This window comes from Carassius gibelio, chromosome B2, assembly GCF_023724105.1.
Source record: "Carassius gibelio isolate Cgi1373 ecotype wild population from Czech Republic chromosome B2, carGib1.2-hapl.c, whole genome shotgun sequence".
NCBI lineage: Eukaryota > Metazoa > Chordata > Actinopteri > Cypriniformes > Cyprinidae > Carassius > Carassius gibelio.
The window spans coordinates 7398843-7412427 of record NC_068397.1 but is presented as its reverse complement, the minus strand read 5'-3'; the positions used below and the strand labels follow the sequence as shown (position 1 = coordinate 7412427).

The window sequence follows — 13585 nt, the reverse complement described above, 5'->3', positions numbered from 1 at the left end:
TTTGTGTGATGAATTGAGTCGATTCATTCAAATGCCATTCAAAAGATTCATTCAATGATTCATTCACGACTCAGAGTTCAACTCAATGGCTTACTGCGGTGCTTCACAATCTTTCTGGATGGGAAGATTATTGGTGAATGTCCTAAATTTCAGCCTGTTCTTTACAAAACTTTCATATGGCTTAAAAAGTCACAAAGAGTTATTTTCTGTATTTTTATGGTGCTTTTGCACCCTGTTGAATTTTGAAAGCACCAGTTCCCTATTCTTTGTAAGTGAATGTAAGGAACGCCCATAGCAATTATTTTAATTCCTTCTTTTGACATTGACAAAAGAAAGAGAGTCATATGGGTTTGGAACAACATGCAGACGAGTAGATGATGACAGAAGATTCCTATTGGTGTGAACTATCCCTTTAAAGGAAACTCTTTAAGATCACGCTCTTACTCACTAGTCTAGAAAGTTCCTTAGCATGCCAACGACTCGATAAGGAATGGTACAACACGTGATGACTATTTTATTTAGCGGTTTTGGAATATTTGGGAGATCTGTCTTTTGGCTTACAAACACAAGCAAGTTGTAAATGATTAGAAGAAGCCTGACTCAACAAGCAGACTCACCATCTAGTACAAAAAAAATCTGTGGTGAATTTTTTTGGGGGGACTACATTATGAAGAATAATTGACTATATGGTGAACTATCCTTTTAAGTTTCTTGGTTTTTACTGCAGCAGATCTGCTGACATTTTAGAATTTCAGATTAAAATCCTTTGGCTGCAATAAGAATATACTGAGGTGAAGAATGAGGGTGAAATACTAATGTAACTTATTCCTCTGGACTGTTAAAGAGTTGAACTAAAACATTTATAAAGGGGTAAAAAACACAGCAATTTACCTTGTGAAAAGCATGGGGTTTTGACTTTCCTAGACATACTGTTCACAAATATGCTGACAAACCCCATTCCAACACCTTTACTACTTCAAGCAGTCAAAGCCCCAGATCCAGAAAACACAACTAAAGCTCACCTCGCACGTATTTATACGCTTTAACTCTGAGTCAGCTCTGAGCCATCCGGATCAGAGCTAAGTGTCTGAAGACCTGTGAGCACAACTCTCTCAGGCCAAACTAATTTAAACATACAATGAAAACCAGTTTCGGGGGACTTTTCTTATTTTGGAATGAGTGAAGTCCAAATAAATTGGAATAATACACAAGAAACTTGAGTTTAAAGAATATGATCTTATCCTCTTTGGAACAAGCTTTGATTTACAGCCCATCCCTTTATCGGAAGAATTATTATTTTTTTTTTTCTCTGTTCTTCTCTGGCATTGTCAGCTTTGAGGCTACTTTTATTTAGGTGTAAAAAATATACACTACAAAAATACAGATTTTCTTTTTAAGTTTTTGAAATAATTAATGCTCACCAAGGCTCCATTTATTTGATCGAAAATACAGTGAAAGCAGTGCTATTGTGAAATATTATAGCATTGTAGGTTATATTAGTATATAAGCTGAATATTCAACTTAAATATTAAGCAGCAAAAAAAAAATATAATAATAAAATCAGTTTTCAACATTAATAATGAGAAAAAAAATAGCACCAAATCAGCAAATCAGAATGCTTTCTTAGAGAAGATGTTACACTGAAGAGTGTAATGGCTGTCATCACAGGAACAAATATACTTCAAAATATTTAAAACTTGAAAATAGTTCATTTAAATTGTAATAATGTTTCACAATATTACAGTTTTACTATTAATTAAATGGAGCCTTAGTGAGCAAAAGACATGTCTTTCAACAACATTAAAACACTGCATTTATTCCTTTGGCCTGTAGTGTTTGTACTGTACTCTACCCAAAAGAGTGTTTAACAGTTTCCATCCATACCCACATATGGCAGTTTAGGTGACCACCTGAGAGACATTGTTCTAGGTCACAATGAGGCTGGACGCTATCCAGAGGTCAATGCCACACTATTGAAAGGAAAGACACACTTGAAAGTCTGCCATGTGGCTGGACTGATGACTAAATGTGGGACATTTTACTGCAAATTCAAATATAGCTCAACACGGTGCACCTTCAGAACAGCTTCTTGGAATCTGGGCCAGCAATGCATTTATCTAGTATTTAAAATGAGCATTCTATGAAGACTAAACAGCTGTTTTGGTCTAAAATATAACAGATAGCTGCAGCATTTCTCTGACCTTGAGTGAGGCACAACAGGGAGCCCGAAGACATTATAGGACGTCATGACTGTCCTCACTGATACTGTAATTCCTGTCCTCTAAAACAAAAGGGGCTGGAAAACCAGCAATCAGTGCAATTAAAAATAACAATGAGAAGGGTTGGGAAATGAGAATGGTTCTCATGCAGAACTGGTTCGGAACCGGTTCTGTTCTTTGAAAAGAACCGGAACCGTCAGCAAATTCTAAGTTTCGGTTCTGGTGCGACATGTGACCAAGCGCTGTGAGCAGCCTTCCGCCAACATTACTTACTAGTTACTACCTTCCAGCAACATTGCATTCAGTGAAGGTAAAATAGTAAAAAAAAAAAAAAAAACGAATAATAGTTCATTTCACTGGATCCAGAACTAGATCCAGAAAATTTCGAACAATACCCAACCCTACTTATTGAGATCTGTATAATGTAATATGTGTTGCATTTTGACATTTCCAACAATTAAATTAGGTTGACAGTAAGTAATAAACAGCATTGAGCATTGAGTAGCTGAGTATTGTGCATTTTTCCTTACAACTACTTTTTAATAGTTGTTTAATACATTTTAATAGAATCGGAACCGTAACCATTAGGTGGAACCGGAGCCGGAAACTTTATAATGATTCCCAAAAACTATCTGTTTAATATTCTTCATACTTCAGACCCTTTCTCTATATAATTTATATATATGGTAGTACAAAGCAAAAGGTATCCAACTGTAGCAAAAATTTGAGTACCTTCAGCATGAAAACCTAACATCATTGATGATTGTCATAACAGAACTTACAGTATATTAAAGGAAAGTGATTCTTCTCTTAATTGGCAAGGTGACTGTAAACCTGAATGAGTCCAAATGAGGAAACAGACTGTAATAAAGTGATTTGTGTGTGCCCCATCTGTCAGCATTGGCACAGTCGTGTGTTTACACACAGGACACCCCTGAGATTATCTCAATAATATGCAAAGTGGCATTTAAACACACTTTAACTAACCTAATAAATGTGACAAACTCTGATATCTTAGATTAAATAAATGGTTTTAGTTCACTGAATTCATTTAAAAGAAAATGTTCATTACAATGAGCACTGGATCTACATTTTAAAACAATTTAGATAACCTAGAGAAAAAACAAGTGCTTTGTGTGATAAAATCTAAGTCAAATATAAGTTAAAATGACTGAATCAACTACATTTGGGTAAACCAACAAAATCAGGGCCAGATCAAATAAGGCGACAATTATTTTCACTTTTTAAAAAATGTTGACATACTAAAATTTTAATTTAAATGAAAGTGATTTAGATTTCATAACCATATGTTTACTGCACTTTTACTATCTCTTTTAATTTAATTATTCATTAGAAGTGTCAAAAGTTATCGAGCTGAAACATAAAGATGGAGTAAAAATGAAAGTCAAATGATACAAATTAACAATTTTTTTTTTTAGATCAAATGTTATTGTCAAACTGTGAAATAAATTTGAAACCAAAGTACAGAAGCTATTTCTACTAGATCTGACACATGTAACGATGTAATAACTGCAATCTTATGTAGTTAGTTTGATTTAAAATTAATTAATATTTTGACTTTGAATGAACTCAGCCAACTGCAATGTTACCATGAAACATATTTTAGGTTGTCTGATAAAACATTGCAAGATTCATCCTGTTCTCTCAACCTATGCCATTAAAAATCATGGCAGTGCCACGCAGTACTGCAATATAAAGCAAAAAAAAAAAAAAAAAATCACAACCTTATTAAAAGTATGGGGTGGGGTCATATAAACTAAAATCTGGGATGGTAACTGAAAGTTTGAAAGTTCAAACCCAAGGACTGACCCGTGTACTAAAGACACTCAATCTGAGGTTGTTCCTGAAGGAGCATTATCTGTGTCAGCTTCAATAAAAGCGTCATTTAAAAACTAGGCTGTTTAGTATCCAAGTGGAAGTTCTCTGTGGGACTGTGAGCACAAACTTCCACTGTTCCCACGCTGCCCGAGGTTTCTCAAAGAGCACATCTCTGAAGGTAGGCTACGTGCGCCGTTCCATCAAGCTCTGTAGGAGCTCATTCTCTAACGAACTGGCTCAAAGATTAGGGTTTAACCTAATACAACAAGCCGTTTCACAATACTCCTACCTTTCTTTTCCGGCGTCGCGCAGAAGCTCCATGAGAGCAGTAAGGTAAAAATCAATCCGATCTCAGTTGGTCCTGCCATTTCTTCTGTGTAAAGCGGCCTCTCAGACTTCACTCCATAGTTAGAAGGGCTCTTCTTTCAAGGGTTTCTCAATAATGTTCAAGGATCTTGCCTTCTTGTCTTCTTGAGAAAACTCGCTCGGCTTGGCTTGTAAACTTTGACAGCTCCTCCTCCGCGCTCGCGAACCTCGGCAGTGATAGAGGCGCGTTCGGCTGGACAGAGCTGCGCTCGTGACGTCAGCAGCAGGGAGGACCGTGCGCGTGCTGTAAGGCGTTCGACTTCAGGTAGCTACTTATTGATCTCGAGGTTTGTGACATCATTCCGATGCCAAATGAAATCTTTAACATGCTGTCAATCTACAATGAGGACCCGTGGAGAAGAAACATAACAACCGAAGACGGGAACACATTGTTTCTGGTTCGGTTTTTGTCACAAACTAATACTAACATAGTAGGCTATTTGCCTGCAACAATCTACAACTTCTAGCACTCAAAGGCATGCGTGTAGCCTAATTTGAACGGGGGTTACGGGGGTCATGACCCCCTCAAAATCAGATCCAGCTACTATACCGTTATACTGTTCAAACACCTTTATAACGGTCGCGTTAGTTGAGCTGTATGCACAACGTATTTTAGGTATCTATCTTATTAAAATACCTAAAAAAAATACGTACATTATTAAGAATTTACCACCTCCTGCTCAATTTGAGATTATTCATATTTTTATTTATTTATTTATTTTGTTCTTTTTTTTGCATGGAGTTTGCAAAGTGACAAAATGAATCAAAGCACAAGTAACGTTAACGTTAGTCCACACTTGTATTTTCTCCGTTTCTGAATTTGATGTTATCAGATGCTAAATGCAAACACATTTTTTTACACCTGTTTTGAGTCTTATTTCATGCAAAGTGATAATATAATAGCTCTTTCATTTTCTCTATTTCTATCAAGAAAATTATTCAATATATATATATATATATATATATATATATATATATATATATATATATATATATATATATATATATATATATATATATATATATATATATATATATGTTAGCCTGAATGCATTGTATGTAGCTTTGGATAAAAGCATCTGCTAAATTTAGAAATTTAATTTAATTTATATGTTATATGCAAACTACCATTTTAAAGTTTGTGGTCAGTAAGGCCTGTATTTCTTATTTAAAACTAGAAGAAATATTGTGAAATACTATTACAATTTAAAAATAAATGTTTTTTATTATTTATTTATTAACATCTTAAAATGTAATTTATTCATTTTTTTTATGGCAAAACATCTTCAGTGTCACATGATCCTTCATTAATCATTTAATCCTGATTTGGTGCGTTAGAAACATTTATCATCTACCTTAGAAACAATTATTCTTCTCAGTTTTTATGTCAAACTACTTATTTAAATTTTCATCAGCCCTGTAGAATTACATAAATCTACAAATGTCATTTTGAATGAATTTGTATTTATTTATTCATTAATTTATATATTTAATGCCTAAAAGCTTGAAAAATGTATAATTATAACAAGAATAACTGCTCATTCAAACCAGATTTGATATGTAACAATCATTAACAACATCAAGAAAAGTTTTTTTTTTTTTAAACTTTTGCAACTTCTGCTGTCATCATTGGTGATGGTCATGCATTATTTCACCCATTTAGGTAATTTCTAGCTGGTTAAAGTGAAAGTGTTACAACTCCCCTGAGTTGCAACACTCAGTCTCAACTGTTTGTTTTAATGAAAAAACGAAATGCAATTGTTTCTCAGATTTTTCTCCAGAGAAAAAGAACCCAGTAAACTCAAGTGTCTCATTTTCAGAAGAAATCTCAACAGTTTCACAAACCATGCTCAAATTTGCTATAACCAAAAGTCTGATTTGTCTGATTTGTCAAATACTTCCAAAAACCAAATGCTCCTGAAGTGTTATCCACATATAGGTTTGTAATTTTGATATTAAGTGGATGGTTCAGTCAAAAGTTCAGTCAATCATTTACTCACCCTTAAGATGTTCCAAACCTTTATACATTTATTTCCTTTGTTGAACATACAGGGAAAAGAAGATATTTTTAAGAATGTGGGTAACCAAACAGCTAATGGTCCCCACTGACTTCAGTAGTGCAGAAAAAAATGCTGTTTGGTTATCAACATTCTTTCATCTGTGAAAAAGCATCATCTGAGCAATGAAATATGTAGATGTGCCACATATTTTAATACAACATTCATTCATTCAAGCCAATTAACACATAAGGATGACAGACAATAAGAACTTGAAAGTCATGATAACCTTACAGGCTGTAGGGGAGATTTGTAAATTGTCCTTTGACGTAATTCTGGGAGTCTTTTTTATCAGTCCGGAAACCTCCCTTTTCTGTTGTGAATCGTCCATTGAGTTCTTTAAGACTTGACCATAGAAATGGATGCATTCATTTTGGTTGCCACAGTAGCCAGACAGTGGTGTGGAGATGGAAAGCATCCAGGAAGTTTGTGTTCCCAAAGGTCACCAAAGATCAACTGACCACAAAGAATCCTGTGTTTCCCACACAAACTCCATTCTGTCTTGAGTAAACTGACCTTTTACATCAATTTATTTAATTTTGTGTCTGAAGTTATGCACAAAAAAAGAAGTTTAAAGTCTTCTCCAAAATAAAATAAAATAAAAATTAAATTAAATTAAATTAAAGAATCCTGGCAAACAAAAGCATTGTTAGATTTAACCGAATGGCACATTTAATTAATGTAATTTAACTGTTTGGTTTGAGTATTTGCTTCCTTAGAATGGTGATATAGAGCATCACTTTCAAATTATATAATTAGATCACCAGTAAACAGTCTCTTTAAAACCTTTCAGAGGTTTATTTGAATGTACGTTTGTGAATTTCTTTGGAGGAGTTTATTTGCAACACCTTATTCATTTCAAAAGTTGAGATTGCATCCAGTCACCAAATTACTGTTTATGTGCAATACTTGTGTCCTGATTTCCAAACGCAGTAACCCATGCAATTCAACTGGCTGTCATGTGTTGTTGTGCAAAACTAAGCGCACAACAAAGGAGTATAATCAAAAGAGTTCTTTTAATAATCCACAGGTGAGAATGGGCACAACCAAACACAGATCCAAACGATAGCAGACAAAGGAACATAAGGGAACACAGACTTAAGTAATAGAAACTTAATTGGGAGAACTGAAACAGGTGTGGAGCTAATTAAATCAAAAACCATAGAAAAAAACACGGCAGGAGAACTGAAACACAGAAAACTGATCTAAAACAGATCAAACATGTGAAACTGGCAAGTTGAACAGTACATTTATTTTTATTGTTTAAAAAATGTAACATTTATATATTGACTTTTATAACAAATTAGAGTGAATCTTACATTTTACATCTATAACCTGAATGCATATACCAATCTGTTGGAATGGATTTAATAAGTTGTTTTAATACTAAATTTAGTTTCTTCAGGTCATGTCAACAACAACATTACCTGGGAAACAATTATGGCTGACATTAATAAGAGTTTCAAATTGGTCATTTCAGCAAACCGAGAAGGCCACAAATCTTAATAATATCTCTAGCTAGACTGCATGGGGACAGATGTGAAAGACCTCATATGTCTCCGGTCGTTTTTATGAGCTAATATTGCATTATAGTAAGCTAATGCCTTGTTAAGTGGTTTTTTACACAGGATGTAATGGGTGTGGTTGAGTTTTGATTGATTATGGATGACAACGACAGGTCATCAAAATAAAAAAAGAGACCCAGTATTAGCATCAGGTGGGCTGGGGGTGGTTTGAGATCTATATTCTGAGTTACGAAGTCTGTAGTGATCGCCACCAACCTGTTGCTGGAAAGTTCCATTGTTTTCGTCAGCCAACCCAACCAATGGAAAGAAGCAAGACTTAAGGTCAAGATAGTCAAGATAGGCTAAGAACACTCTGTCCTGTATGGAAATTTGCAGGAGTACTTGTATCTAGAGTTTTAAAAGGCCCAATCTAATGTCTATGAGGCTATATAGTGTATAAAAACAGTGTTATTTTTAGCAGTGATGGATAGGTATGAAAACAGAAGGATAATCAAAACCACTCCAATACAAACAATAAAAGTTTCCAGTGATATGAAATATCAGTACTCTACTCAAGCAGGAACGCTGCTTGTCCAAAAATGTTACTGGACTGGAACTAACTCTTGCATAATACAGCAGTCTATAAGCACATCTACAAAAGACAATGACCCAAAGACAATAAAATACAGTGTCATGAACATCAGTGACAGTCTTAACCTTGCCAAGGTATTTTAACATTTTACAATTGTATGTGTATTTGTTAGTTTTTTAAAGAAACAAATAGATGTGGAAGTGGAAATTAAATTTTTATTATAATCAACAATCATTAAATGCTGTTGCCTGATTCAGATGATATCAACTTTGAGTACCGCGCATCCCTGGTATCATCTGAATCAGAACTAATTTTGAGAGACAGCATTTGCTAAATTCTGCTAAGTCTGAGTTAAGCAGGGAGAGTTGTAACACTAATATCCTCATTTTCTTAATGTTCCCAAAAAGATAGAACAAAATGTGTGAAAGCCAATATTTGACACAACTGTGAACATGACTAACATCAACACCATTACTTTTTTTGTATTCTTTTATTTGTACAATACTCTTTCCAATATATATATATATATATAATTTTATTTATTTCTTTACAAATCTGTTTCATTATTTAACATGGGTGAGTTGAGAGAAGGGGTTTTTGGGAATTGGAATAAAAAAGTTAATTTGATCAACAGGGAATTTAATACAATTACAAAATGTAAGCTAATAGTGTTAAAGCCTCGACCTACTGTTAGTTACAAAAGCACTCTTTGTACTTGACATTAACTTAAAAAAAGCTGAGGGACATCGTGAGATAAACAAGAAAACTGAAAAAAATCTGTTACAGGTGTTAAAGCAAAAAGTGTTGCTATCACTAGTTTCCTTTCAGTCGGTCACTCTTGACGTCACATTGTTGATCGACGAATTGGGATATCACTGGGATATCTACTTCAAGTGTAAACTAAACGAGCCAATGCACATTGGCATGCAATTATTGCATCTAGCTGCAGCTAATCACAACACGAGTATAGGAAGGCAGCAGGTGCAATGCATACAAGCTTTTCGGTAGGGCTTGATTGGAAATCTCCACAGTTTCCCGAGCCTTCCAGTCTGGATGATTGGTTTCTTGGTGTGATCCACACTGGTTCTCAGTTCTCGTCCTGGTGCCTTTCTTCCTGGAAGTGCCTGACGAGCTCACCAGGTCGTGGAGGGCATGTTTTACTACCAGAAACTGGCCTGTTGGCTCCTCCTCCCTCACCATCCTCGATGGAGGTGCACAGTGGGGGTAAATGGGTTTCTCCCCGGTGGAGCAGTCGTTACGATGCAGTTGTGTCCTAATACCACCTCCAACCAGGCAGGACGGACTGCGCCACCCCTCCTGGGTCTGGATGTACTCATCTGGCCTGTCCAGCTATGCTTACATGGCCTGTGAAGAAGCTGCCTCCACCTCACATGCTATAGCGTTACTGCAGGTGCACCAGACCAAGGCACTGAAGGACCTGCATGAGGGTGGTCGTGACCCAGAAGTTCTCAGAGAACTCCGTACAGCTACTGACCTCACGCTATTCGGTCCGCTCACAAGACGTCTGATATGGGTCCCTATGGGCAGGATGGTGGTCCCACTGAAACTCACCAAATTACACTGGCCTGTCGCCAAACCTTCACCCCAGATCTTACATTTCTCCGGTTACGAGTGCCCCTGAAACAGGTCTCCAGGCATGCTGTGGTTTACATGGATGCCTCCACCACAAGCTGGGAGGCCATATGCAATGGCCATAGGTCAGGGTATGGATGGGCCCCCCTCTTTTCCCCTGGCATATCAATTGCCTAGAGTTGATAGCAGTGCATTTTGCTTTGAACTGTATCAAAGGGCACTTACGAGTCAAGCACGTGCTGGTCTGAATGGTCAACACAGTATACCGTTGTATACATCAACCGGCAAGGTGGTCTGTGCTCCCGTCGCATGTCACAACTTGCCCGCCACCTCCTCCTTTGGAGTCAAAAGGTTCTGAGGTCACTCCAATTTGGAGACGTTTTGAAGCGTCTCAGGTAGACGTTTTTGCCTCTCCAGAGACCTCTCACTGCAAGTTGTTCTACTCCCTGGCTGAGGGAAGTGTTTCCCCCAGGGAGACTTCTCGCACAGATGCTGAGCAAGGTCATGGAGGACGAGGAGCAGGTCTTGCTTGTGGTGCTGTATTGGTCCACACGGACCTGGTTCCCCAAATCAGTGCTCCTTGCGACAGCCCCTCCCTGGCGGATTCTTCCGAGGAAGAATCTGCTTACTCAGAGAAGGATTACCCTATGCCACCTGCGTCCAGACCCCTGGAAACTTAACGTCTGGTCCCTGGAGACACGCTTGCGCCTTGAAGTGGAATCTGTTCATTGAGTGGAGTTCTTCCCAGCCCCTGGGGTCTGGTGCATTTGGTTCCTTCATATCCTACAATACAGTTAATGTTGGCTTGCTTAAACTACTCCAGATCCGTACTGTAGACCCTGTCAAGCTCCTCCGTCCCCTCAGCAGCCAGATTTGGCAGAGCGTCAGGTACCAGGCCTTCACTCGATGAATCCTTAAGAACTGGTAGAAGGCTGGATTCCATATGTGATACCTAAATGGATCCCATATGTGTAGTCTATGGTATAGCCTCAGAGCCCGTGTTTCCCCACCAGACTTTTGCCATTTCCAAGAGCGTTACAATCACCTAAAATTTTCCATATGCACCTAAATGGATGTTCATATGTGCATTTGCTCCCGAGAGCTCATTTAGGAGGATGGAGCTTCTGCAGCGTCCCTGTTCCAAGTGGAATGGGTACATCTTCCCAGTGTTATCCAATCTCACTGAGTGGGTAGTGCTTCGACAATCGTGAATGGAACTACTTGTTGCGATTCCTGGCCTACACGGGCAGTATCTATAGTGCTTTGGTAGGGAATTCCAATTTGTTGGTCACCGACATGACATCAAGAGTATGGTATGGTACGTAGGTATGTAAACCCTCGTTCCCAGAAGGAGGGAACAGAGATTTCACGTCCCGTCACCACAGCTGCTGTACCATTACTGAGCGGCCTAGTCACCCACTCGGCTCCTCAGCGTAAACCTGGTATCCATTGCACCTGCTGCGTACTTATACTCACACTGTGATCAGCATGACAATGTGCTTTGGCTCGTTTAGTTAAGTAGATTGGTCTATCGATGTGATATCATAATTCGATGGTCACTGACGTGATGTCTCCGTTCCCTCCTTCAGGAAATGAGAATGTAACTGAGGTGTTTCCCCGTATCTTTTTTTTTGATGAACTAAGTAAAATTTCAACTGAATTTTAAAATAGTGATTGCAACACATTTTTATAATTTTTTTTTATGAAAAAGAGCAGCATTTACATGCTAATAAAAAGTAATTTTGCCTTATTTGGGGAAAACACAGAAAGCCAATATCAAATTTACTGTCACTTTTAGCTCATCACATGGCAATGGATAAAAACAAAACAGTTCCTCCAGGAAACAACATGTATACGTAGACAAGTCAACAGCATATATCGACAATATGCAGACAATAGCGCAGATAAACAGAGTAAATAACAGGCATTACATGACTAGGAAATTTACGGTTACGTAGGTACGTATACTCTCAGAAGAAAAAAAGCTGCACATAAGCTGTCACTGGAACAGTACCATTTCAAAAGGCAATCATTTGTATATTTACATCTAAAGGGTGCATTTTGGTACCTTAAAGGTATATTAGTGCCCTTTTGAAAGGATAACGGCCCGTGACAAGTTTTGTCCTTTTTTTTCTGAGAGTGTATTATAAATAAAGTGCAGCAGCAGTGGGATGATTGACTATAAGTACAAGAGAGAGAGAGAGAGAAAATATACATGAATTATTACTATTTCTAAGTGAATAGTGAATAGTATATAAAGTATGTAGATGATGGATTGACCATATTTCCACTGATTTCTGCAACTGCATTTTATAAAAAACAAACATCTAACAGACATTGCTAAACATACACATTTTACATTCAATTGTGCAACTTTAATTATGAAACATTCAAATGAGTAACATAAGCACGTCACTTCTGATGCTACTCATTCAAAATAGCACATGTGCTTAAATTAAAAACAATATTCACAAATAGCTGTGTAATATGATGCCCTGCTGCTACTGCCAATAACTGGAAGAAAAACAGACTGTTAGACAATCTTAGTTTTTTCCTAATAATTAATGCTCGAAAATATTTATAGTTCTCTGTAATCACACAATCAGGGGTTTTTCATTATAGTGAGAGTCAAACAGATATTGGAAAAGCAAATTTAATCAGAGACATATGTGCGTTCTTCTCAATTGGAAAAGATTAAAATAGTAAAAGCTTATTTTAATCCCTCATGTACAGAATGATTGTCTCCAGAAAAGACCCTCCCCCATGATACACCACATGACCCTTGTAAAAGCCCCCAAAACATATTTAGGACTAAATTTAAGATTTGAACTGCATATTTCCATTCATCTGGATTACACAGTTTTACAATAAACTAAATGTGATGCATACTTGTCAGTCATAAATGAAACGGGTAAGAATTCTGTAATAGTGCTAATAAACTAAATGTGTTGTAACACAAAAACAAATAAACAAAACAATTATAATTAACATTAAATTGAATTTGCTTCGCCTGAATAAAGCTTGCACAGCTATATAGGCATATTTTTTTTACAATGTGCATATTTTTAACACAGTGAGCTGATTTCAAGAAACATGAATAAATACATTTGAAAATATGACAATTTAAATAAAATCAAATAAATCCAAGTAGTTCTATATCTGAAATCTGACCTGTTTTATTGATGTGACAAATATGCATCACATTGAGTTTATTTGTTTATCTATGTTAAATCTGTGTAATCCAATTAATGGATTTTTAATATGCAATTCAAGTTCATAAATTTTAATTCGTTAAAGTTCCATTTTAATTTAAAACTTAAATGGCATATTATGAGCCTTGTCAAGAGCAGAAGGCTACTGAATAGATGGGTAGATGCACTGGCACATATACAAAGTTGTTGACATAAGGTGATT

The 13585-nt window shown here is 36.7% G+C and overlaps 1 protein-coding gene across 2 annotated transcripts in view; it reads right to left on the bottom strand.

Annotated features, from left to right (window-relative positions):
* Positions 1-4801, bottom strand: part of LOC127951006 (epidermal growth factor receptor-like) — a 55701-nt gene extending 50900 nt beyond the window's left edge. Inside the window, exon 1 of one of the 2 annotated variants that reach the window (XM_052548568.1) lies at positions 4348-4801. In XM_052548568.1, coding sequence (XP_052404528.1) covers positions 4348-4426 — 79 coding nt within the window. In that variant the 5' untranslated portion in view covers positions 4427-4801. The remainder of the gene's footprint in view (positions 1-4347) is intronic. The other variant, XM_052548567.1, reaches the window with a different exon arrangement.
* Positions 4802-13585: the final 8784 nt, after the last annotated feature.